Genomic DNA, 27,309 nt, shown 5'->3' on the forward strand with positions numbered 1-27,309 from the left:
GCTCTCCTCTGGATCTAGAGGGAGATTTTCCAGCCTTCTTGTTTCAACGTTAGTCCCTTTTTTCTCTGTCCCGTATTTTTTCTTGCAAACAAAGCCTCAGAACAGCAAGTACATCTTATTCATCTTATTCTGCACTCTCCCCTAGAAAAAGTTGGCATTACAAGGATCCAAATTGTATTAGAAAAAAATAAAATCATTCTTGCTTTAAGAATAGCAGTTTTAAGTGTAAATGGCACGATACAGAATGGTACTGGTGATGTTAGAGCAAGCCCCAGATTACCTGGCAAAGCTCAGTGGCACAGGCTGGCAGAATACCATGATGGAGAACAAAGGGAATGGCAAAGTCCTGCAGGTACTGAACACTCCTGGCTCTCAGCTGGGTCAGCCTGGGCCATGGCACATGTTAGATGATGCCCATCATTTGACAAATATTCAGGACAGGGATTTCAGGCATTAACATGTTAGACCAGCTTTGGGTCTCCACTCTGATCACATGTATTGTGGAAATACTCATCTAGAATTTCAGCAAGCAGCACACTACTGCCTTTAATTGAAAAGGAACAGAAAAGCATGCTTCTATTTCTCTTCTCAGTCATTTGTTCTATCTTTAGAAACAGAACTTCAAGTGAAATGCATAAATTTTAACTGTAGTCCCCTTTGGATTATTTTTAAATAATCCAGTAGTAGCAGAAGAAAACACAAGACTTTTAGACAAACAGGTTTATAAGGTTTATTTTCCATTGCACATACATGGATTATATACAAGTTAGTAACATAAGTTACTTCTTAATCCTCTAAAAGATTGTTACAGCAAACACTTGCCATTTTAAAACATCGAGTCAGAAATCAATCTCCAAAAGGTAAATATGACAATATTTTAAAAACAAAACAAATTGCACTTGGTTAGGAGAGTCAAATACAGGTTTGTCTATAGCTGTAACAAACTATATAGCAGGTAATATTGCAGTTAGAAGTAGCTCTTGCAGTCCATTTGTACATTACTAATTTTTTTCAATTTTACTTATTTAAAAACTGTTGGATATTTCAAAGACTTCTTCTTCTTCCTAGTATTCGAGATTCACATGAAATGCACTAGCAACTAAGTCTTTATACAATTGCAATTCAAATGTAAGAAGAACACCACACCTGAAAATAAGGAGAAAACTAAAATGTATTGATTTTACATGTATCATGAGATGAGAAGTATGGAAGGTGTTCAGCAAGAAAGCCCTGTCCACTACTTACATAAAATAAGATTTTAAAAAATAATCACTGCACACAATACCAAGGGTGGGGTCATACTGTACTTTTTAAGTCTCCTGTAACAGTATTATTCCTCATTACTGTTCACAGATGAGTGTTTCCATAGCAAACTTGTTCTCAAAGTGTCGAATCTTTCGGCAGTTGATGGCTTCACGCTTCTGAATTCCTGTTGTATTGGTAAAGAACAACAAAGTGTCAAGAGAAGAAGGGCTGAGATAGATCAGAGACAAAAGTTTTACCTTTGCTGTGGTATGATGTCACCAGAAATCAGAACTACTCCTCTCCAACCACACCACCCCCCCACCCCCACAACAAAACACACACAGGTACACATTCAGATGGAGAAAATCAATTAGCATGGAATGATCCTGAAAGTGTGGTGAACCAAATCCCAATACTGTTTTTGTGAAAACCAACCTGCCAACCCCCTCCCCCCCCCCCCCCCCCGGCTAGTTTTTAGCTCGGATCAGTTCCCAATCTCCCTCTCTGTGCATCTGTAAAAATGCTTGTGGGGATGTGAGAGAGGGAACAGAAATAGAATAAACTGCTATACGCAAAAAAAAGCAGATTTGCAGTATTTAAACATTATCTTGGAATCAGAGAAAGAGAGAATTTAACCAAATTGTAGGCAAACATGCTTGCTGCCAACCTGTGCTCACCATTTATTTTTCATTGGATTTTGCTACTAAAATATTTTAATTTTCAAACATCAATCTAAATTGCTTTTATAAAATGTATTTCTTCTCTTTGTTTTCCCCAAGCAGTAAGGTCTCACAATATGACACAAGCAATTAAACTGCTTTGCTGTGCACTTACACACCACATGCAGATTACACAACGACAATAAATCAAACAACCAAAAAGCAAAAAAAAAACAAACCATCAAAAAGCAAATCCGAGTAAAATCTGAATGCAAATTTTAAGGCAGTATTTAACAGCTTTTCAAGACTCTTCCAAATAATGTTTTTCAACCATTTTTCCATTAAAAAGTACGAAGCACTACAATTTTCCTGTGAAGCCAAGCTCTTACTGGCATTTCACTGACACAAATAGGAAGACATGTAACAATGTATAGATGGCTTAATGACAAGAAGAACCTGCAATTCTGTATTTGGACTACAAGGCTAGAAGCTTTTCCTGTTTCAAAGTTTTTTCTTTGGTTTGGGGTGGGGTGGGTGGTTTAGGGTTCAAGATTAAGCAAGAGCATCAATGAACACCTGAGCTCCAGAAAACACAGCATGCACGCACACACACACAAACAGACATTTTGGCACTCCGAGGTCACTGGGGCCTTGAGCACTTCTGCACCATGACATGACTTATTTCCACAGCTATACAGGAAAATATCAGACACACTGAGGCCCAGAGAGCTGCTTAGTGCAGCAAGCCACCCTTGCTTTAATTAGAGGTTTTTCTTTGAACACACTTTCTTTGAGGCACCACCAAAGCTTTTGCCAGCACGCAAGACCGCGGGAGGAGCGTTTACCTTTCATGGCTTCTTTGCGCTGTAGTTTATAGGTTTCCTTGCCACGGCAAAGGCGGTAAATAAAGAATCCCAGCTGATCCACATTTTCAATGCGATCAGTAACAATCATCTGCTCATGAATCAAATAGGACTGAGGCAAGTATGTTCCAGCCTGTTGAACAAAAATGTAACAGCTCAGTCAAAAGCCATCTCTTCATAGTCTGGGCACACAAGAAACACTTCACAATGTTCTTCTTCAACATACCTTTGAATTATTTCAAAATATATATTATCTACAGGCTTTCATTCTAAATGTGCAAACTTCACTACAGTACAGAAACATGTAACAATTACATTCAAAAAGGTCACAGAATTTCCCTTGACACTAACACCTACTGCCCTCCTGCTACAGTAACATCAGCATTCAGGAGGTTTTTTTTTCTAGGGGTACCCACTGTCAGGGGTAAGTTCTGCACTTATCATCCAAAGTTTTCACTTAATTAATAAACAGCCAGGCCTCAGTGGGAACAACTCCCAAGCAGGAGTTGGCAGAAACCTGATCTATGTGGAGATACTCCTGCTGATGAAGCAGGCCAGCTGCAGTACAGTCCAGCTGCAGTCCATGGGGTTGGGAAGCCTTGAACTTACTTGAGAGCGTGGGTCACTGCTCTCAAACCAAAGCCAAGATGAGACCATCTATTCCTGCAGATTATTATTGTGACTTCCACAATTGTTTATGTGGAAAGGTATTACAAAGCCAAAGTGGGACATCAGGTGTTTCAAGGCAATACACTGAAAAAGGGGAGAGCCACATTGACGTGCAAAGGCTTCCCAAGCCCTCTCTAGTCCCTCCAGTATTATTCTGCCACAGATTAAATGATGGAGGAATCTGGCTGTGTGCGTACCTCACTGTACATGGCTGAAGATGCACAGACTTAACTGACAGCTAGTTTTCTAATACCACCACTATTAAATAATCATCCATTTTCAAAATACTAAGAAATACTGTTGAGTGGTTCTAATTTATAGCAGTGTAGAAGGTGTTCCTTTCTTTTAAAAATAAAATGATCACTTATTGTGAGCACAAATTCACCTATTGTGAAAGATCTCTATATTTTTTGTGACAATAAACTTGAAATTTCCACTGTGAAACAAGATCATCTTTTCAGCTCCAGTGACATGTTGAGAAGCTGATTAAATGCTATTCTTCCCAGTAAAGAAAGAAAGAACTGTATAAAATTCACTTTAAATTTTGCATGAATGAATAGACTATGTAAATTTTCTTCAATATATACTATGAGGAAAACAAAAACAACCTTTTTTTCTTTAAGCAACAGCTTAGCAAACATCACTCTCCCAAATTATCCCACTAATTATTTTGCAATGAAACCTCTGTAAAGTACTGTATCTTAACTCCTGGTCTCTCGAATCTCAGGAGGGAGCCCCAAGGGAAGTGCTAGAGCACAGCAGCAGTGCAGGGCACTGGTAGGGTGTGCAGCAGTGCCAAGGACTTGGGGGGCAGACTGCAAGGACACTCCTGGGCTCATGCCCTCCAAACCACAGGACTTCCCAGCCCAGCCCCAAACCCAGCCTTCTCAGTCCTTCCTGGGTGGGACAGGGAACTCAGTGCAGGAATCTCCTCTGCCCATTTGCTGCAGGAGCAATTATCCACTGCTGGGATCCAACATAGCCACAATAATCATCAATTTTGAGACATCCTGTGCACTGTGTACAGTTCAAATTAGCCAGTTGGCTCAGCAGCAGGAATGAGGTGGATGAGCAAATATATCTGGGTTTCAGTTTAGTTTCCCAGAGAAACAAAGGAGGCCTTTCATGTCTGCACATTGAAGCAAACTGTATCAATATATAGAAATGTAGATCTTTAGGCTAAAACTAAGGTGTTCATTAACACCAGAACAGCCCAGAGCGCCTCCATTTTCATAAAATGCCCTCTGCATGTATTCAAAGCTCATTTTAATGAAACTAGCACATCAATTTCATACATTTTTTTGCTGGTGCAACCAGTGTGATTGTAGGACAGTATTTACTTGCTTAGTGTATCTGCAGCATAGTTTTCCAAATTCCAGATATAAACGTTTAGCCTGATTTTCTGCGACATCAAATGCCCACAGCTTTTTGTTAATACAATGAGAATTAAACAGATGTCTCATAAAATTAGGGCACCCACTGTTGGGGACAATGATCAAAACTGTTTGCTTTTGCACAGATTTTCAGTTAATGCGTGATGCCTGGTTATCCTCTTACTTGTAAACCAAGCATATTTGATTCACTACTAATGACGAACTAGGAAATGAACAGATTTTAATAGTGAAATTTGTGCAATCTAAAAATGGAAAGAAAACAGTACCAAGTCAGAAAAAATGGGGTCACTGAGTTTTACAGACACCACCACATCATCCTTACGTACAGGAAATGAAAGTGTGGTTAAATAGCCAGTCTCAAAATAGGAAGCAAAAAAGCAGCATAGGACTTACTTGTGGTAACTTTTCACATGAAATTTATTTATACATACTAACCACTCAGAAATGGCTAAAACGGTGCCTGGAGTCCTAATTCCAAAGCCTTTTTTGAAAGATGGAAACCCAAAGACAATGAAACTGTTCTAAAATTACAAAAGCCCAGCAGAATATTAAAAGAGTTTCCCCACATCTTAAGACACATTTCATCAGCTCTCTTCCCCACTGGACTGTTTTGCTGCTCTGTGAAGAAACCAGGAGGCCAGAACCCAAGGTAAATTCTATTTAAATCTGCAACTGAAAGCATGCATTATGTGAAGTGCACAGCACATCCAACACATCTCATGTACACCACCCTCAAGTCACTGGATCAAAGTGGCCAACCCCAGGGATCAGTGCTTTAAACAATGCCCCTGTTAAAAGGATTTCCCTGTCTTACCTACTTCATGCCTCTCAACTAACCAGTCTTAGTCTAGGGCACACATGCTTCATAGAAACTTTAGTCACAATGGATTATAAATTAAAAAACACACAAACTACCATCAAAGAGTCCAGCTACATCCTATTTACATGGCTTTGTCCGCCAAATTTATAGCACTGAAGAAAATTATATTTTTTGCCTTCCTCTGAATTAATGATTCCTTCATGATTGTAGATCATTGTCTAAGTAGGTTACAGACTTTTTTTCTCTTTGCAAAGACCTCTAGTGATCATGTACCTTGTGTGAATGTCAGAGTTCTGCAGAAGGGAAAAAAAGACAATTTCTACTTGTTCCTGTCTTAAGAACAAATTACTTGTGATTTAATCATACCTTGATATTGATAAGCAGCTCCAGGAAATTTTTGGGTGGCATAACAACTGAAGTGTTCAGAGGAATCACATAGCACTTGTCCAGGCTAAGGTCAAGATAGGCAGTGAGTCTCTGTTGAGAAAACATTTCTTTTAATGAAAATACCAAGAAGATCAGAAAACTGACAAACAGACATTGCTGAACTGCTATTGCCTGGTGCTGTTCTTCAAATTATTCTTTTGTTCACTGTAAAGTCTGTCCAACAAACTCCAATCTTAGGGCAAGTAAGTGCACAAGCAAAGGGCAGCCTTGATGATAGTTTATATTTTCAACAGGGACTTGGGCAAGGCAGCAGGCAATGAGGAGCTCAAATGCACTAAGCAAGGAAACTACAAAGGTGCACCTGAGCCATTATGGAAACAAGTACAGCATTCCTTTATGCCTAGTGCCTTCATTGTGAAACAACAGGGCAAAAACCTGGCTCTAATCTTCATGCTTTTATATTTTGTTACAGTCTAAAGAGGAAATCCTGCTGTAAGAACGAAACGCAGAAAGGAAAAAAAAATATTACTACAGATAATGCAAGGAAAGTAGTTTTAGGTTCAAAAATACTATTGACTTGCAAGGTTAATGATTATTTATAGTTGAATTATTATCTTTATACAGTACCTGAACTGCAGCATTTGCCATCATTTGATAAAAAGCTCAGAGAATTACCCTGATGAATCCTGTAGCTCTGTTCACTGAGCTGTGTTTTACTGCACCTGTTCTTGCTAGAGAAGACGTTATCTCTAGCTGCTGAAAGCTCTGAGGCTGTGTACATATATAAAATACTGAGCACCAGCAGCCCAGCAGTCAAAATAATGCCAGGACAGCAATCATCAGTGCAGCTAATCTCATTACATGGAGCAAGTGCTGTATCTATGGCAAATGACCCTTGCACTGACCTTTGGAGCAAAGCCTTTAACTTAATAAATCAAAAAGTAAATTTCCAATATTACATTGTTCTTACTTGCTTCTTAGATGCTGCTTTCTTTTTTCATTTTCTAGTTCTCCCTCTTTAGAGTCTTTACTCTAACTCTTAACAGAAGCTCCCTAAATATATTCTGAAATATTATTTAAATTACATAGCTTGTGCAAGCAATGTTTTCCTCCAAATCTGGCTATGAATATTTGATAGATAGCACTTTAAACTCTGACGTTTGCATAAAAAAATAGGACACTTCCCTATTCTTTTTCAGCTTAGCTTAAAAAAGCTGTTCAGTGAATCTTCAAATGTTCAGAGATTCAAGCTTCCTGAAAACCAGCTGTACAACATTTCATCGCCATCAGACAGTTTCAACCATGCTGATACAGAAAAGGAAGGCTTCTAATTGTTTTACAGCTGTTCTTAACCCTGAGAGCAGTAGGCCTGTCAACTGCCTTAAAATAAATTTATTACCATGATCCCTATCAATCAAGGTTATTTCTCAAAAAAAGCAAGACAGCTTTGAAACCCTAGATCAGCACCTCTAGGAATTGTAGTAGGCTGTGGTGCACGAAGGAATTAAACTTTGGCTTCCTGTGACATCTGGAAAATGAGCTGTCTTCCATGGTCCTTCCCCTTCTGCTGCTGCTTTGGGGGTTAGAACCATGCTAGGAGAGCACCTCTGGGAGTGCTTGAACACACCCAGTGACATCAGATGCAATCAGCCCCTCCAAGCTGATGTCAAAGCTACCTCAGCCCTTGCCAAATTTCCATTGGCACGGCAGCAGTTGGTCAAATTCTGGCCCAGTGGACTCAGCAGAGCAAGAACAATATTCTCTTTAGTTTCTCGTACTAAGGAAAGCAAATAGATCCAAGATGTTTCCCTTGCTAAAAACGGAACTGTATTTGCCAATGGTGGTTTACATACTAGCTGATGATGACTGTATCGTGCTGTACTTTATGCCCAGTTAATAACTGCTTGCAGCCTGCTGCTGATCAAAACATTTCTGCTGCCTCCTCCACCCCTCTGCTTTCCCCCACCATAATAAATAAGGAGTATATTTATCAGTATGACTGAGGGGGGACAATTCACAAGTTATAAATGCTTTCAACTTCTTCAGACATATTTCTTACCCGGTGGAAATCATGGACAATATCAGCAGGATCACTATCAGCAAATTCAGGGACTGGCACACTGATAAACTCAACATCTTCCTCCTCCAGGATCTGAATATTTTGCTCAATTGTGTGGTAGCGAGCACTCTGAGCCTCTGCCCCAGGCTCAGGTAAACGTAAGCCATCTTCAATGTACTTTATTCCACAGAAATACACGCCACCCTGCTAAAAATAGTAAACAACCCAGCAACAAATAGATCAATAATGCAGAAGTTTAAAAGTAATATTCTCAGAGCACCGAAGAGAAGAAAAACTTGTCAGACTAAATGAAAATTTTTGCCTTTAATTTGATTTGTACACCAAAGCATGAGCCAGTTGCTACCTACAACAGGACCATGGCTAAAACCTCAATTACACTCAACCCAGAGGGAGTTCTTCCCTTGAATTCAAGGAAAACAGGATCCCATAAGCAGGTTCTTAAAATCCAGTCTTCCATGTATTTTTAGAAAGACTATGAAGTTCCTACATCTATATTAATGCATATTATTGTTGTTATTATTATTAAATTATTATCCTCTGCAGTCAAAATTACGATTAAAAACATTAAAACTGGTCATCCAAATCACATTTAAAAAGCAAGCCTAACTCCACATTTGGTCCTGTTTGCAGTATGGGGCTGGACTAGATGACATCAAGACTTTCCTTCCAAACTCAATTATTCTGTGAAGTCGCTGAGATTTACAAGACTTCAAAAGTCTGAAAATTCAGTTTCTAAAATAATTTTTAAACAGTTTTAAGAGACAAAAAAGGTAAAAAGAGAAATTGGAGTAATTGTCCTTTTGGAATTGGAATATTTGTCCTTTTGCCACAGTACACATGGCAGGCTACCTAAATGAAGTGTAAAACACAGTTCTAAGTCAGAGGAAGTCATGCACCAAATTTACATTCCAGTTAGTTTTAGAAGTATAGAACTCTGCATTCGCACATGGCATCACTTTAAACTTTTACACTGAAAAGGTGTCTTCAGTGCAATGTCAGCTCAATTCCTGAATGTTTCCTTTAAGGAAGATCTGACTCACAAACAAGAAGCACAGGTTTGAATTAAATGGCACTTTCAATTTCATGGCACTGGCAGGTGAAAGGTGGAGCACGCAGCGCTAAGCACGGGTGAAATGTGCATTAGAAATGCAACTGGCCTTCAGCTCCTCAGCTCATTAATCCACCCACCGGGATAAGCTGTGCTGTTTAAGCATCATCGTTTGCAGCACTACTGCTCCTATGTAAATTTGGTTAATGTGATAGCCAAATAGACTACAAACTGCAAGTTCAGCTAGAATTTATCAAGTTTAATCACTTGGATTTCCACATTAGCAGCTACTAAAATGGGGGGAAAGCAACAGTCCCACTATCAGGGACACAAACATGAATTTTTACTTTATAATTAGGTGCAGTAACCAGCGGGCTAGAGAGATTCATGTTGTGCTTACCCTCTCCATTTCTGGCTCTGTGATCTTGCAATCCCAGCAGTTTATGAAGCAGGGAGGGTGTGCTCGCACCACTTGGGCAATAGCCCAGCACATCCAGCACTGCCCAGCGACAACTCCCCCCAAGGGAGACAATACCTAACTCAGATCTCCAGTGTTTCAGGTAAATGCTCCATTTCCCTGGCACTGCTGCTTTCACAGAGCTCCTCTTGCAGCAGTGACATTTGTTAAAAGACTGAAAATACATTTTGTTAGAGGTCTAATCTTGTCAGTGTGGATTAGACTTGATGGAGCATGCTTAAACCACACTGACTGTGCTTTTCCCAAATCCCCTGCAGGGCCCATATTTCTTATCCACGTGGAGGCTAGGGAAGGGGAGAGCTTCCGTGTTGCTTTCACAAGCAGTCCCTTTCCTGTACATTAGCAGTGCCTCTTGTGTTAGGAAACCTGGGATCAAACAAGGAGGCTTTCAACGGGTTAATCCACCTCCAGTACTTGGCACTGCAAAAAAGAAAAGAGAGCAGATGATAATCTGGGACACCACTGGGGTTCCCAAACCCAAGTCCTATTTAGATACAATCTTTCCTCTGCAAAGTGAGGTTTTCAAAAGTGTTTCTCTCTTTTATTTGCCAGCTTCACTTCTGCCCTCCTCTTCAGACAGGTAACTTCAGAAGAAGGCAAAACTCTGGCCTTTAGAAAACATGACGTTTTGGAAAGAAAAAATAGTTTACTTTCTTTGGTTTAGTCTGTTCCTCCTCTTCTAAATGTAACACAAAAAGAACAGTCTGTTGCTCCTCTTCCCACAGAGAAAAACAGCCTTCCCCTAATGAATATGTGACTTACCTGGAATGCAAAATATTTGTACAGATAGGCACCACCCAGGAACACACCAGCCAGCATAAAGGCCAATCCGAAGCACATGCACCAGCACCAGGCCCTTCTCTGTCCAACAGGCACAGCATCCTCAGGGTCCTGCAAGGCATCAGGGAAGGACCTTCAACACACTGTTCCCAAGGCAGGTAAGACAGCAGATACTTCAGGCCCAGCAAATACAAACATTGCACCCACCAGAAAAGGCTGTACACACTTCAGCACAAGTGTTTGGTAAAATTTAAACCAAGTCTGTTTGAGATTTAGTAAAAATTGTACTTTTAATGCCATCATCACTAACTAAATCAGCAGACTTAAGAGAAAAATATAACAAAATCTGAGATACCTAATAATCCACAGTGAGCCAATTCCCAGGTTGCAGACAGAAAAATATGCATTCTCAGGCAACCTCCATGCAACAACAGCAGAGAGAGGAAGTAAACTCAGAAAGGTCAGATTCCTTTTTAGCTTACTATATGCAATATACATAAACCTGAAGAACCAACAAAAGATCAAAGATAGCAAGAGAAGCAAAACACATCCTTTCCTATGTTGTTCCATCAGAACAAAACCGCTTTTAGCACAACTTGGCTGGCAGAATAGTGAGGGTGGGAATGAAAAAAATATAAAGATGTTTTGTAAGTTGTTGTTAAGGAAGGTTTCTGCTCTAAGACAGCATTTGCCATGCCTCTATCTGCTGCTCATGTAATACTGAAGGAATGACAAGATGTTTCCCCTTTAGGGCACTAGTTTGCATAACCATGCAATCCCCACGGGCTTCCTAAGCAATAAACTGCTGCTTGCAAAATCTTTCCTCTATCAGCACATTACAATGCTCTTTCCTCCCCCAAATTTTTGCATAACTCAAATACAAAGTAAAAGAGAAAAAAAAAAAAAAAGAAAAAATCCAACTTCGTGCTACCCTGTTCCAAGCCAGGATAATCCTGGGAAAACATCTGAATTCAAATAAATACAAAGAAATTCATTACCCATTTGCAACCACAAAACAATAATGCAGAATGACAGCCAGGGCAGAATCATTATGACCGAATGAACAAAACACCAAACTAGAAAACTGAGGAAGAGCAGAACAGAAGCGCTGGAGAAGGCCTTTGACAGCTATAGGTGTTACTCAATGTTCTGCCTGATGTGTTGGGTATTTTTGTTGCATTTGGTAATTAAGATGATACCCCACTTGAACAAAGGTGTGAGTATAGAACCCAGGTGCCTTAGCACAGTTAAGGAATTTCCCTTATCTGGCTAAAGCAAGTCTGACACCAAATGGAAAGGAACCCTCCCTGAAAATGGTGGAAGAAAGTGGCATTTCCTGGGAATGACTCGGCCATCCCAGAGAAGGATAAGTAGCATTTTGGAGGGACTCACTTCTTTTCACTGATTATAGAGGGAAATTCCTTGGTTAACAAAGTAGGTACCTAATTCATATGCAGCTAAAGTTAAGTGATGTGAAACCCACCTTTACAGTACTCTGCAATTACCTTTCATAGAGAAGTGGCAATGCAGCTTCTTTGCCAGGCAACAGCTCCCAAAATCTGATTCAGAAATATTTAGAGTCAAATTGAAGATATTTCACACATTTTATTTTGCTTTACCTTGCTAAATACCACAGTAAATCAGATTGCAAAATCTCCATCTTTGGAGGTTTTCAAGACTCAACTAGAGAAAGCCATGGCTAATCTTGCTTTGGCAACCATCCTGTTTCTAAAGGAAGGCTGCAGCAGATGATGTCCAGAAGCCCCTTCAAACCAACATTTCTGGGATACATTACAAGGCAAAGTGAAATGAACAAAATAACATTTGCTGTAGACTGAAAAGACACAATGTAAAGACAAGAAACAACTTTTTAACACTTTTAGGAATTATTTAAAGAATTTAGTTTAAAAAATTACAGGATTACTAGCTGCCTGATTTTTAACCCGGCTCTTCGCAAAGACTGAGAATAGGACATAATACCTACACTAATCTAATTAACTCTCGGGTCAGGCTTGCTAGTCACTGTGGATTCTTCTATAAATCATCTCAGTTATAAATCTAAACTAGGCGAACCAAGGATTTTTATTTTTATGTTGCCCTGTATCATTAGGTAACTATTTCCCCAGATATTTCAAAGCATACAGGACACCTGATTGAAACTTTTTATAATAGTTGGCACTTAAACCATTACAAGTTAATGCCAGAAAAAGGGATAGCAAACTGCCTTTGGGATACAATATCAAAACATTACCTACTGAAGAATATAAATATTATCTTTCTTTCCTAGTGCTGCTTTCAACCCCCACACCTTTTTAATTTCAACCAGAAATGTCCATTAGCAGAATACCTGACTCTGCTGTTTTTTTTCATTATTTTATGCATCCAGAAAGACTAAGAAAACCTGCATCTGGGAAATGGTGAGGAAGGCATACAGAGTATGAACACCTACCTGGAAATGAGGGATAATGTCAGATCAATTTTGCACAAGCCACAAAAATAATAATAAACTTACACTTCTATGATGCTAGGAGCAACCTGAAGGACAAGTTTCTTAGTATTCTACCGTAAATAATTTTGCTTTGATATATGAGATGACAGATGTAAACAAGTTTAATAGAACTCTTTTGTCCTTTACCACCAGGTAGAGGCTATCATTATTACTTCTCAAGGTGTTCCTTGTGGTGGCACGTTAAACTGTTTTGTATTTGTAGTTGCCTACCACTGATTTGTCCCCAGCCTACCAAAAAACAGCCCACCAAATTTAGAGTAAGAGTTCAAGCCCAGTTTAGGCTCCTGCTTAGGAGAACGAATGAAAGCACAGCACCTTAGCAAAGGCAGAACCTGAAAGTGATGACACTGAGATGATTTTATGCTGTTGAAAGAGAACAAAGAATTGACTTCCTAGCCTGAAAACTAAGTATATTATCAAGCAGTTTAAAACCATCTTAAATTAAAATATAAATAATGTACTGAAGCCAAATTATATATGTAGCTGATCTGTGGCTAAGCTCTCTAAGTTTCTGTATTGTTGCCATGACAGCTTAGTTTAGGCTACATTGACCCAAAAGAATAATTTGTCCCTTGCTATATAAATCTGACCCTCTGCACTGCAAGAGAAGAAAGTGCAGTGGATGCTCACCCTCCTTCCAGGTGACTCATGTTCTGAAAAAACAGCCCATTAAGTGAAAGCAGATCCCCACTGAGAGGGACAGTGCTGAATTAGCGCTTCTCCCCATATGGTTACAACTGCACTTTGTTCCCAGGCAGCAGCCCTGACTTCTGAAACCAGAGCACAACACGAGACTGCAGCCTCAATGGCTAATTTTTCTCTAGGCCAGCTTTCCAATGCCAAAGGCACCTCACAAATGAAAGCATCATGTACTTGAGGTGAAGACTGACCTCTAAAAATACACCTCTCTACTCCTGTGAGCAGCAATAAATAATCATTACTGTCCCGGTCCCTTTCTTTCCTCTCTTCTGCTTCATCCCTGCCCCATGTACTTTCAACTCCCTTGTGAATCCTCAGCCTTAAGATGATGCTGCAAAATTAATCTCTGATGCAAAATGCCTTAGGAGGCACTGGATGCAGGCCCAAAACTAGCTTGTTTCCCTTGATGAGCTGATCGTTCTAATTGGAAAACATTTGATTAGCCTATTTCCCATGGATAAGACATGAAACAGAAGCATGTCTCTGCCACTTGTACACTAAATTCTACAGTGTTGAAATTAAATGGTTCAGAACTTTCCAACCTGAATAGCTTCAAGCTCTGCAGTAACAATTTTCCTTTCAGACAGAAAACAACCATTAAATTCTCTATTATTTGAGACTGGCAAGATTCAAATCTTGAGTCTTCTCACAAAGAAGTGACAAGATGACTGCAGTTTTCAGAACAGGTCCCTTCATTGGTGACCACAGCAGTGAATACAAAGCTGCTCTCTGCCTTCTTACTAAAACCACTCCTGAGATGGACATCCTGAGATGATAGCATGAACTATTTACCAGAACCTCTCTCAGCTACAGAGAGATCTTCACAAGAACATATTTATGACAATTAGCATTAACTGTTGTGCAGTAAATTTTTAAAAAATTAATAACCCCATAAACCTGCGAACACTAGCAGTTATTAATGGCTAGTGGCTATACATTCTCTTGCTCTTTTCAATTCAATTTTAATGCTACCTTTTGTTTTTGTTTTTAATAAATGCTGAATTTTAGAATGGCCAAATTCATGTTTGGGGTAATATCACAAATGTATTCTAAGAAGCTCTAATACTGAGCCACAAATGTGTATAATTAGACTTGATAATTACTTAGATTTTCCCCTTGTGGCTTTTTGTACATAGTGGAATATAATTGCTTTAACATTATAAAAGTAAAGCAGTCTATAATCTTACAAGGAATATGTCTAGTTCGTATTAAAATGAATGAGAAGATTATCAGACCTTGTTCCTTTGCAGAAATTAAGGACACATCTAACTAAACAAGGTATGATAGACAACATGCTATGAGAAGTCCAGAATACTGTATGACTGCTGGACAGCTATGGAAAAATAATGTCACAAATTTAAAAATTAGATATGATAGCAATAAAAATAATTTTGGGAGGGGGAAATGTCTTTTGGAATGAACAGTCTTTGATCCACAGAGAAAGCTGATGCAGAGCATTACTGAGTATTACAAACATTACTAAAAATGTCTGCAGCACAAAATACACAAAATTATGCATGTGAGAATAACATGTAATATATATACAGAAACACATATATAAAAGCTTACAGATAATGAGGGTAGAACTGGCTGAAGTTGTTCAGAACATTTTTCCACCAAGGACCTCTGTGTGCCACTTAGCTCACATGGATGGACAGAACACAGTGGGACAGACTGAGTTTCCTGGAGGCAAATATTGACCAACTGCAGCTTCAATTAGCGGAACAGGAAGAAGGCAAGTTAACAATGACTCCCAACAAGTGTTTTTTAATGAGAGAGGCTAAAAAGTCTTTAAATAAAATACTGACCAATGGCTATATAAACTGAATTCTGTTGGTCAGGTTCATCTGCTCTGACTTGTAAATCTGACATCTGTAGAAAATCCTCACAAAAGAAAGTCAATTTAAAATGAACTTAATTTAGAAAGAGCTTTGCATTCCTTTGATGGTATTCCTGCCTGAAGACTGCTCCAAGCCTGGTATTCTATTTATTACTTGTTGCAGATGGGAAATTAAGACAGGCTTTTGCAAGACTCCTCACTTGGCAGATGCTGCGAATCTGGAAGACGATCATACTGATCTGCCTCTAAAAAAGCAATTTTATGCTTACTAATAAAATTAAATTTAAATTTTAAGTACAATCTTCTTTTAACTTGCCAGTTGGAGAAAAGCACTCTATATACAATAGATGCTTCAGAGATTTCTTGTCTGGAAAACAAGCTATGGCTGTTTATATGCAGTTGATATCTGAACATCTTTTGTCATGACAGACAGGGACTTGTCCATCTGACCAAAAGCTCTCTGCTTAAAGAACAACAGGAAAACACAACTTTAGTTGTGCTGCTGTTCGCTGTAGTCACATAGCCTGAATAAGGGGATCAATCACTAGAATTATCTATTAGGCAGTTGATACTATTAACCTCTTCTTCTATTTCTCGTATCTGTATATGGTCTTTGAAATAGAATTGTAAATACAAAATCTTTTAGACAGTACTAGGAAATCCAGAAGTAAGAAGAAACTAAATTCCAGGAGCTTTACAAGTTCAAAGTCCAAGGTGGTTTTAATTGGTTGAATGTTATCTTTGAGGAAATAATGTGGGAGTTTTATTAAAACGTTAAGGTGTCTGTCAAATGACTCATTTCATCGTTCAAACATTGTAACTATAACAGAATAAAAACATCAGTATAAGCAGCCAGCTGATGATCATCTTAAAAGGGGAATGAGTGCTGGTGGGTAGGAAGGTAGCTGCAGCTGCATGTATTGGGAGAGATAGAAATGAAGAGAGAACAAAAACTGGAAAACAGGCAAGAGTAGGGGAGCAGGAAATAAAACTCAGAAACATGCTGGAACATTAAGAGTTCAAATTTTCTGCAGGAAGTAAAGGAAAATTACAACTGTAAAGTGAATGTTAAGGACAGGAATCAGCAGTTCATCCACAGCTATGTGAGAGAGGAACAACAAAAGAAGCATATCCTGAAGAGTAATCCAGCAACTCTTAACCAACATGAGTAATCCTGATTTACCTAAACACTGCCTTCATTTCTGAGATAAGAGACTGCAAAACCTGATGGCAGTCAATAATTAAAGAGGATGGGTAAAGAAGGAAAAAGCCTGTAACTATTCAAATTGCTGTTTTTGTCATATTTTGGAGTAGCACTAAGATGAGTCATTGTTAGTTTTGGTCTTACATGGACTATAGAAAGTGACAGGGTAGTTATACGGCCTGAAAGTTGTATTTTTAGACAAGGCTGTCTACAGAAAGCGTACAACTAACCACACACTGTATGTGACTGTTTTTTTCAAACTGTGTTGCCCAGATTGTTCCTCCTCTCTGTCCAGTTTCAAGATCTACCAACTTCCTTCTCTGGTCGCTTATCCTATGTCTATGCCCCCCCCCCCCATATCTTTCCCCACCCAAAGCAGAGTTCTCCAGTATCTGTCACACACAGAGTAACCGGGCACACCTTATCTCCATTTCCTCCCCTCACCATTACCCCAAAGATAAATCATTCATCACCACGCTCTGGTGAAGAGGAGCTAGGCTATGGCCACAGAAATGCTCTGGACTTTGGCCTGCCACATCAACCAGCACAGTACTCCTGTGTCTCGTGGCCTGCATTTTCACTGCAAACACTCAGGGCAAGTCCTCCCGCGTCTTTTTCTGTACAGATATTAGCACTACAGGATCTTAATACATCCTGTACTCCTACTGAACACGAGGAAACGCTTCTTTTACTGCATGACCCCAAACACTGGCACACCTTGCCCAGAGAGGTTGTGGAGTCTTCCATCCTTGGAAATACTTAGAAGCTGACTGGAGGTGGTCCCAAGCAACCAGCTGCAGGTGGTCCTGCTAGAGCAGGGGAGTTGGTCCAAGTGACCTCCAATGCCAGCCATTTTGCAATACACATCTACAGTTTTTAAGTAACAATAATACTATACAGGGTGAGAATTAACAAATAACTCCAACCGCTTGCTTCGTTAAAGGAAAAAAAAAAAATCAAACTTCCAGGAGTGCTGGGTCTATGCTGGACAAGTAATACAGCTCCACACATCCTTTACTTCAATTGCTTCGGAGCTTTATGGTTCTTCTGCCTTCTCCCCACTCCCTGCCATGAAAACTTTAACAAAACCTACAACATTTGGAAAATGTCTTGCCTCTAAATGTCTGAATGCTCAGGTGGAAATCAGGTTTATTTAGAATATATATTAACGTTGATGAATTTATCTGTACATTTTCATAAACTAGAATGATGGAAATTTGTTCTGTATTCCACACTTAACTCTTCTCACATATTTAAAGAAAAGAGAACTGTTCTGGTGCAAGTTTCCAAGTCATAGACCAAAACCTGTACGTGGAAAGCTTGCAGAGATATCTGGCAAGAGGGATTCATTTTTTAAACAAAACCCATCAAACCTAAGAAGTCATATGGGACATTCTTCAGAATGCATTTTGCTTTCTGAAAACAAAATCACCACACCCTTTACAGTCACAGCATACCAAACATGGCATTTAATTAAACTGTCCAATTTTGAAAAATGCTTAATTTTTAAACACTGGCAAAATAAACCCTTTACCCACCCGCACTTTTTGACTTACAACTGACTTACATTCTACCAGACTTGCAAAAACTGCACTATATCAATCTATAATTTTAATGAAGTATTTCTTTCATCTTTATCCTGAATTAGATCAGTATTTGAAAACAGCAACTTAGAAGGTTCCGATTCCACTTAAAATGGATCAATACTAAATTATCTCTTTGACCTTCATTGTTCCAATCCCTGTATCTCCCTTACCCTGCTTACTTCTTATATCTTGAAATTTCTTTTTTCCTATGACTGCCTGATTCTCAGACATCAGTATGATGGAACACTATGTGAATTTAACCTAGATTTCTCCCAAGGCTATTTTCCCAAGTGGCATTGGCTCTTTCACCCAAGAGATCTCATTAGCATGCACATATGCACCACTGAGCCTCGGAATTTAATAACTCTATTCCCAGCTCAGCCGCAGATGGTGTCATCTCAAGCAAGTTACAAAGACTGTCTCAGTTTCTCTCAAAAGTAGAATCCAGCATCATAAAACCCACTTTTGAGGTCTGTAGTCCTGCTTCAAAGGAGGGTAGACTGAAGCCTGTCTAGGTTGCTCAGGGCTCTTGACCAGTCAAGGTTTGAAAACCGCCAAGACTGACACTTCAAAGCTTCTCTGGGTAATTTCCTCAGCAGCATTCAGTTCTCCTCAAGACTGAAAAATATTTTGCTTCTATCAGTTAGAAGCTCTCCTTTTTAAATTTATGACCACTATCTTTTCAGTCACCTCCCCAGGCACTGGGAGGCTGCTGTGAAGTCCTCCCTGCAGCAGTTTCAGCTCTGGGTTAAACAAGCCCTGTGGCGCTGGCCACTCCTCACACGGCAGAATCTCCAGCCTCTGACTATTGTGGTGGCCCCTGTTGGACTTGCACCAGCTTGTTGCTGTCTTTTTTTGGATCAAAGAGCTCTCAGCCTTCAGTGATGCCAGTCACTAGTGTCCAGCTGACTGTCCACCAGAAGCCCTGGGTCTTTTTCAAGCAGAGCAGCTTCCCAGCTAGGTGGTGGTACCCTGTGTATCCTGAAGCCTGGGATAAGTCTGCTCCAGGTATAGGACTTAGCACTTGCTATTTCTGAAACTCACAAGATTTTGTTCAGCCTATTACTGGAGCCTGGTGAGGCTTTGTGAATGGCAGCCATGCCTTTAAACACACTCTGCTAATGCATGTATTAGTGAATTAGAATGCATCATACCTGTACAGCAAGCACAGTTCTTTGAGTGGAAACCGTTCTATATGCAAAGACAAAATAGCATTTAATTGTATCAGTTATGAGTATCAGCACAGGAGAGCTGACCTCAGAATGCTGATGTTTAATTATGCCCTTTTCCAGGCAAATCTGTTGTAACAAACTAAAGGGCTTCAGTGCAATTAGACTATTCAAAGTCTGAAGTGGAGCACGCACCCCAGTGCCCAGCACCTGGCAGCATCGCACTCTGCAGGATCACAGACCTGGCCAGTGTTCTAACACCTCACCAAGAGCTCCCCAAAACCGCAAACCTTAGGCAAAACGACTCACTGCACTGTGCAGCAGCCTCCGAGAGTTGTGTTTGGCCTCATACCCTGCAAAGGCTGCTGCATTTTCAAATGTATAAATGCAAGGGTTTTCTATTTCTGTGTAAGCTTAATCTTTTAAAATAAATAAATAAACAGGCCCTGGTGATTCAGCAACTATGTGAGATCCACCCAGAGATCACTGACCCCTCCCAGTTACGATCTCCCCAGCATGCTCTTTTTTCCACGGTCATCCCACCATCTCATCCTACCCACAAATGAGCAGAAAGCTGCCATCAAAGCAAGAGTTTACTGAACCCTAGGACAAAGGCAAACACGAATTATCCAAAGACTTGCATTCAAGGAACTCTACTCTTAAAATGCCTGTGGGTTTTATTTTTATATATGTATATATGTGAAATTATATGTATTGCATACTTAATAATATATAAACTTTAGAAAAAATTAGAAAAATATTTGTGCACACATACGTACACACCCTGACACGACATGGAAAGGACAAACAAAATACCAGTTCATTTTTTGCCAGGACCTCTATAATAACGGTTGGGCAAATATGACTTTTGCATTTTGTCATGATGAATTTTGTACAGCTGTTGCACAGAGGACCCTTGCTTGTAGATGACACATGGATCACTCAGGAAGGACCTAGTGCTCTTCTGTATGTCCATTGTAGCCCAAACCCTACCTAGGCCACATGATGTCTGCCACAAAACCATTTCTGACTTCATTGCAGAGTTCATTCTTATTAATTATCTCATTCCTCTGGTTTACCACATCTGTAAAATTAGGACAGATATCCAAATTTTAGAAATTAGCATACTTTTCATCTGTAGATTCAAAGTAATTTCCATCGAGGATAAAAAACAGTACATAAATCGTAAGAAAATGAATACTGTATTATTATTCATACAGATCAGGAGACTAAAAGCAGATAATGCTAACCTTTGTCAATCATAGCATAAGGGGAGAATGGAGAGGAAAGAAAATAGGGGGGGAAAAAGGGATTTGTGCAATAAGTAACAAAACACATAATTAGTTATCCCAGCTGCAGTTATGCTTTAAAATGCTTTTTAAATGTCATAATGTTTTTGGAAGTACAGAATAAAGAACATTTAAAATTACTAGGACTTAAAAATGCAGTATTTACTTTTGAAGGTATTTCCTGAGAGTCACAGTGAGGACTATTTACTTTTTATGAAGAGCTATCTGAAGCCTGTAACTACCGTCTACTTACAGAAAATACTTATAAAGCTGACAAATATTCCAAAATCACAACTGCAGAACAGTTAACTGAAAACATTACTGAAGGTAAGTATGCTTATCATTCTTACATGCCCCCCCAAAGACTACTAGCATCAACATCTACTAAAATGCTGATAAGAAAAAAGGAAAAAAATCACCTACACAAATAACAAAGAAAACAGATTTGAAAATAGAAAATAGTCGATAAAAACACAACTGTTAGGTTACATTTGCTACTGTAAACATTTCATTAAAATACTTAACCAAAGAAAAACATATATGCACGTTATATATTGGAATTCAACTTTCCTTGAAATAGATGTTCACATGTTGGATTAAATATTCATTATAATGCAATGAGTTTCAACCATTTCCCTTGAAAATACTGCTGATTCCAAGAAAATATTCTTTCAAACGATTTCCACAGGAAAGCTCAGCATTTCATTTTGATCCACATCTTCAGAAATTAACTAATTCAACTTGATCTTTCCCATTGAACAGAACTGTTATTTCAACAGCCTCTGTTTAAGTGGAATTCTTCATAATAATATGCAATTTTAATATCTCAACTAGTTTCTTGAAGTTTATCAAAAAGAGTATTGCAGCACAGAAAGACAGGAGTGAACATAAGAAAAGTACTTCTGGCATTCAGTGTAAAGTTGCATTACAGTGGAGAATAGTTTTTCTAGATACTGCACTACATAAAGCATCATCTAATTACAGACTTTTCCATATGACAATATTAAAATGAAAAAAAGTTCTCCAAATATGTTTTAGGGCAAGAGGTGTCAGCCAAGTGAAAGTCTGGGAAACTAAAGAGAAACTAGAACTGCAGAAAGCATTCACATTGTCTCTCTAGTCATCCCTGTGCTGAGTTCACACGAGCTGTATGGTACGGCCATCAGCTCTTGCTCAGTCAGCCAAAAACATGAATGATACAAACAACTGATGAAGCAGTTATCACAAAGGTCTGGCAGAACACATCCTGTCTGAAACATTAAATATCATTCTTCTGGGAAATGGTTGCATTTCTCAACCAAGGCTTTGTATTTGTTATTCAGGTTGGGAAGTCATGAGAGAAAGAAAAGGAAGTCAGATGCCGAGCACTGACAGAACTCCTCTGTCCCACAGCTTCATGTCCATTGCTGGGGGATGACACAAGCTCCTCCAGATCACATTTTGAACTTTGTAATTCCAAATCCCTAAACTGTCTGAAAAATAGCAAGAGACTGTCAGAGGAGTGCCACAAACTTTGAGAGATTTTGGTTTCTTAGTATTGTATCAATTGCTGGCAGCCTTTAAGAAATATCTTTAGGAGCCAAAAGTCTCAAGACAACACTTACCTTATTTTCAGGAAGCTGCACTACTTAACCAGTAGCACAAATTCATAATGTAAAAGGATGCAGGGAAAGATATCAGCCAAAAGGCTTCTTTTCTTAGGAGAAGTCCCTCATTACGCAAATCTTGTTCAGTAAAACTCAATTTACCCTAATTTATGTTTTTGGGTACATGTTAAGTCAAATAAAATATCAGAAAAAGCCCTGGGTACTCTTTGTGCCTGAAAAGAAGGTTTTCATCTATGGTTTGGTAGATTTTCATTAAAATTTTAGCAACATCTGGGGGAACGGGGAGAGAATTTACTTTGTTAGGATTTTTATTTCTGGTCCTCTTGTAAATAATTATTGTCTTAATCTCCACAATGGTCTGATAGATAGCAGAAGCAGGTTGGTTTCATGACCTAATTGCATCAGAGAAAACAGAGGAAAATGCAAAGAATGCTCTTTCCCCAATGGCCTCTGATGTAAGGCCTATAGAAATTTGACTGGAGAAAGCCAATAAAGGGAATATGGAAACTCCAGAGAGAAAAAAATGAAATGAAAAACAAACAAAACAATCCTAAGCCACCCAGCTCCAGAGACATTCCATAAAGTGAGAAAACCTGTCTTCCTGACAGCAAAAGAATAAGCAGATGACTTAAAAATATTTTTAGTGGATGCAGTAACTTTTATAAATATATATATATGTAAAACACCTGTAAAGTTAACACCTTTATTTCAGAAACATTTTATACCAATTACACAAAATCTGAGGGTTTTTCTACACAGTAAAATAGTGCTCATTAGTTTTTACTCAACAGTATTTCCTAGGTGGATCCCTTCACTCTGTGTTAAAAATGTCCATTTTAGTATGCCTTAGGCAAGATTAAGCTAAAGTGAAAAAAAAGAAGGTTAATTTTAAAGGTCACTGTAATAATGTTCTTATAAGGAACAAATGCAGAAAGCTGCTGCTTTTAAAATTCTTAACATTTCCACTTTCACACTGAACTCTCTACCAAAGGTCAGCCACAATATGTATGTGTGAATCCACAGCTTCTGTGCACAAAGCTGGATGTGGTAAAGATGCACCATGCTGAGCAACCCCAAAAAGAAAAAGGCTGCCCCTTAGCCTGGCAGAAGGGAGCAACAGCCCGAGTCACTGAGGGCACTAAAATTTTTGGGAGGGCTTAATCTACCGAATGGCCTTTATAAAATGTCTGAGGACTTCAGCTATGCTCAGAACCATCCTTGGCTCTCCAAAGATCTATTGTAGGGAGAAATGTTAAAATACCGCACATTGTTTGTTTGTTGGGAAACTGGGTCATAAAACACCCTTTGTAAAGACAATGAGCAAAATGGAAAATGAAATGTGGCCTAAGACCCTTCACTAGAAGTATTCTCTATTTTGGCCAAGAATTATGGCATACAACAGAAAAAGAGTTGCAATGGCTGCCTACAATAATTATGGAGACACTTTCACTACATGCCATAATACCAAGCAGTGATTTATGCTGAGACAGGATTAGCCCTCTAGATTTTTCAACTCCTTTTTAAGTAACATACTCTAAAGCATAAGACCACTGCCTTCTGCAAAACCTTTTTTTTTTTTGAGATGTTTCCGTGACACATCCCCTACTCTTCTTGCCTCTTCCTGTCTTACCTTCTCTGATTAATTTCCGATTAGCATCTGCATCAGAGGTTACTGGGCAAATTTTGGCAAGATCAGAGTATTTCTAAGCTGTATCATCAGCATATTTTAGCTGCAAATTCTCTTTGCTAAGTCCTTGGAAGATTATGTATTTGAGAGTAATCCTGCAATGGCAGAGTGGCAGTCGTCAAGGTACTGTGCTGGGATAAAACAGCAGAATGAGACTGTCAAAGAATTAGCCCAAAAGCCTGTTCCATGAACGTTTATTTGCTCAACATTTCAGAGTATTTGGCTTTATTCATTAATCTTAACTAGTTTACTGATATCTCTAGCTCAAATATTTCTTCGTTCTTGGTAATAAAATTGTGATACTGCAATTCCATTGATCCTCTTCTCAGGGTTTTCCTTTTACTTCAGCCCACAATGCCTCCCAGGACTTTGTTCATAAAAGAAAGCTTCATAAAATGTTGCAATATTTTTCATGTTTACACCTGTGATCCAGATCTATTTATTTTCCTACGGAAACAGTACAGGAGGAGGGAAAACAAATGTCCTATATATGCTGTTTTGGAGATGTGACCTTTTTAAGTCTACCAGAATTCTTTCTTCCAATATACATTCCCACACTGCCTTCAAACCTCACTTGAAGCTAAGGGTTTTCCAGCACCGACGTGATATGAATAATGCATTTGTCAGATGTGCTTTACTTTGTCCCCTTTCCTCCAAAGAGCTGCATAGGCAATTCAGGTTGTGGAGGGGTGGGGAAGATCTGCTTCTAATGCAGTTGTATTCGAGAAGGCAAAGTTCAAAGAGTGGATCTTGCACTTACCTCAAAGGTATCAAGTTTTACAAGGGCCCTCGTTCCTTTCCACCCACCCTCCCCACCCCAAGATCTGAGAATAAGCTCCTAGACTTGAAGACTCACAATATCTGGAGAGCTACATGGCATTGTTTGTTTCACTACCGTTAATCCTGCATGGATTGCACAGCCTGTTCTACAAAAACTACAGACAATGCTACTGTATCAGATCTGCTTTTACTGATGCTCTAAAACACAAAAGCTCAAAAAAAAGCTTACTCAAGAGAATTTTGCACACTGTTAGGTACAGGTCTGCAGTTCTGCAGACAAAAGATAGAAATGTGTCAAGGAGAATGTCAAAGACTGGTCCCTCAAGAGCACTCGTTTGTTTTTGGAATTTTCATCTGTACTGAGCATCCCCTCCTAGCAAGCTATTTTAGGAGTGTTTCAAGCTTTGTTCAGGCGTGTTCATCCCCTGACAGCAGTGCAAGAACTTTTAAGTAGCTACTGTGAGATCAGACTGCCTTTTGACCTGGTTAATAAATGTTTACAAGTCTCATTTCTAGGCAAGGAAAGCAAAGTCAAAGCAGATCTTGTATGTCATTCTCAGCTGCTAGAATTTACAGCTCCACATTAGGGAAATCATAGTCAAATAACATGCTTCCGTCACTATCTGGACAGGGTCAGGAGGATTTGTTCCCCAGTGTACAATTAGCCAGATGTATTTTGTTTGTTTAGCAGCAGAAAAACAAGCCAAATTTGGTAGGCTATCTGGAAACAAACATCATCCAGGGCAGGTCTGGATTCCAAGCTAATAAGAAAAACCCATTTTCTGAACACCCAGCTTGTGTCTTGCTTATGTGCTTGGTGTCAAACTGACCACCACATCTGGGGTCAGGAAGGAATTCTACATCTTAGGGGAAGCCACTATTTCCTAGAGGATAGCACTCCTCTAGGAACACGAGATTTCCCATAATTGCAGGCAATCTCAGTAACAATACTGTCTCATCTGTTGTGGCACGCTGTTCTAGAGACTTAAATACTCTGGTGAGAGTTTTATATGAAAGCACAGTATGCTCAGTAGAAGTGTGAAATGTAACCACTTGCTTTATCAGGGAGATATCACTAGAAGAACCTTCCTGGTTCCACTCGGCTTGAAGTGGGTTCTGCAGGCGAAGAACCTGGCCCCAGCAAAATCACATCAAAACCTGCACCAGAGCACAACTTCACGCAGAAATTAATCACAAAGATTTAGGAAATTTGTAAACACCATCACTTCTGAAGAGCCAATCTGGTAATTCAGAGGCCTGATGCACAAGAGACTGCGAAAGCGAATGAAAACAGCAAGACACTGTTTATGTTCAGCTGGCCATTTTTCAAGTTTTCATTCCCTTCTGAAAGAGCTTAGAGCAAGTTATGCTACTCCCAATTGAAAACTGGTTTTGATTACGGGAGCACAGAAATTGCAACCAAAAAACCTTTATATTCTAGGCAGTTTTGCACTTCAAAAACTTTAAAAGCCGCTGGTGCTTTTTCCTTCGTTAATGTTTGCAGAGGGGAGGCGACCGCAGCGCCTGGAGTTTGGGTGCTGTTTTGGGGCGGGGGGAGGCATCTCTTTGTCCCTTTACTTCAGCCAGCCCAAGTTCCGAGACGAAGTTCCCCGTACCGCACAACCCCCAGGCTCTGCGAACACGCTGCGGCACAAGCGCGGCAGAACCCCCAGCTTCACCCTCCAGGCGCTCCCTTGTCCCTGGAGCATCCGGGCTCCGGGAGCTCGCCAGCAGCCGGCCGGGGGGGATCGCGGCGGGGGGAACAGCAGGCACGACCCGCCCTCCCACACAAACCAGCTCCCACCGCCGGCCCCACACAGCCGGGGGGCTGCAGGAGCGGCCGCTCAGCCGGCCCTGAAAGCCGAGGCGGCCGCGTTCCGCGCGCAGTAGCGGACAGCAAAAAAAAAAAAAAAAAAAAAACATCCAAAACAAAAACCCCCCAACCGAGCGAGCAGAAAAATGGAACCACCACAGAGAACTCCGGAGCCGGGAGAAGCGGAGCCGAGGAGCTCGCTCCCTGTCAGCCATTTTAGAAGCGTGAGGCGATGGGGCGGCGGTGCGCACCGCTGCGCGGCCTTTCCCCGGCCGGCCCGCGGGCCATCGCCGCGGGCAAGGGGCGTACAAAAGCCCGGCAGTGTCCCCGCCGCGCTCCCCTCCCCGGCAGCCCCGCCGAGCGCAGCGCAGCGGAGCGGAGCAGAGCGGAGCGGAGCGCCCGGCACAGCCGGGCCGGCCCGGGAGGGTCGGTTCCCCCGCCGCCCTCACCTTGGCGTCCGGCGGCAGGATCAGCACCTGGCTGTTCTCCTCCTCCTTCTTCGCCGCCTCCTTCTGCGCCAACGCGGAGTTGAACGACACCTTCACCATGGCCGGTCCTCAGCGCTCCGCACGCAGGAGAACGAGGACGAGAAGCAGCCCGGACCGGGGGAGCTTCACGGGCTGTCCCCTACCTTACCGCCCCCCCGCTGCTGCCTCGCCGCGGCTGCCGCCCCCGTCCCCTTGTCAGGCGGCTGAGGAGGAGA

General features: G+C 40.3%; 1 protein-coding gene across 3 annotated transcripts; it reads right to left on the reverse strand.

Moving 5' to 3' along the window:
- Positions 1 to 705: 705 nt before the first annotated feature.
- On the reverse strand, positions 706 to 27,309 carry ITM2B (integral membrane protein 2B). 3 transcript variants are annotated; one of them, XM_062487706.1, is made up of 7 exons: positions 27,056 to 27,308; positions 21,485 to 21,499; positions 10,406 to 10,534; positions 8,097 to 8,303; positions 6,017 to 6,127; positions 2,750 to 2,900; positions 706 to 1,429 (listed from the first exon to the last, which is right to left on the reverse strand). In XM_062487706.1, the coding sequence occupies exons 1-7, from the start codon at positions 27,152 to 27,154 to the stop codon at positions 1,341 to 1,343; spliced, it is 801 nt and encodes a 266-aa protein (XP_062343690.1). In that variant the 5' UTR covers positions 27,155 to 27,308; the 3' UTR covers positions 706 to 1,340. The 3 variants fall into 3 exon arrangements, with proteins under 3 accessions (XP_062343690.1, XP_062343689.1, XP_062343688.1); XM_062487705.1 differs by lacking the exon at positions 21,485 to 21,499 and having other exon boundaries at positions 8,097 to 8,300; positions 27,056 to 27,309; XM_062487704.1 differs by lacking the exon at positions 21,485 to 21,499 and having other exon boundaries at positions 27,056 to 27,306.

This window comes from Cinclus cinclus, chromosome 2, assembly GCF_963662255.1.
Source record: "Cinclus cinclus chromosome 2, bCinCin1.1, whole genome shotgun sequence".
Taxonomy (NCBI): domain Eukaryota; kingdom Metazoa; phylum Chordata; class Aves; order Passeriformes; family Cinclidae; genus Cinclus; species Cinclus cinclus.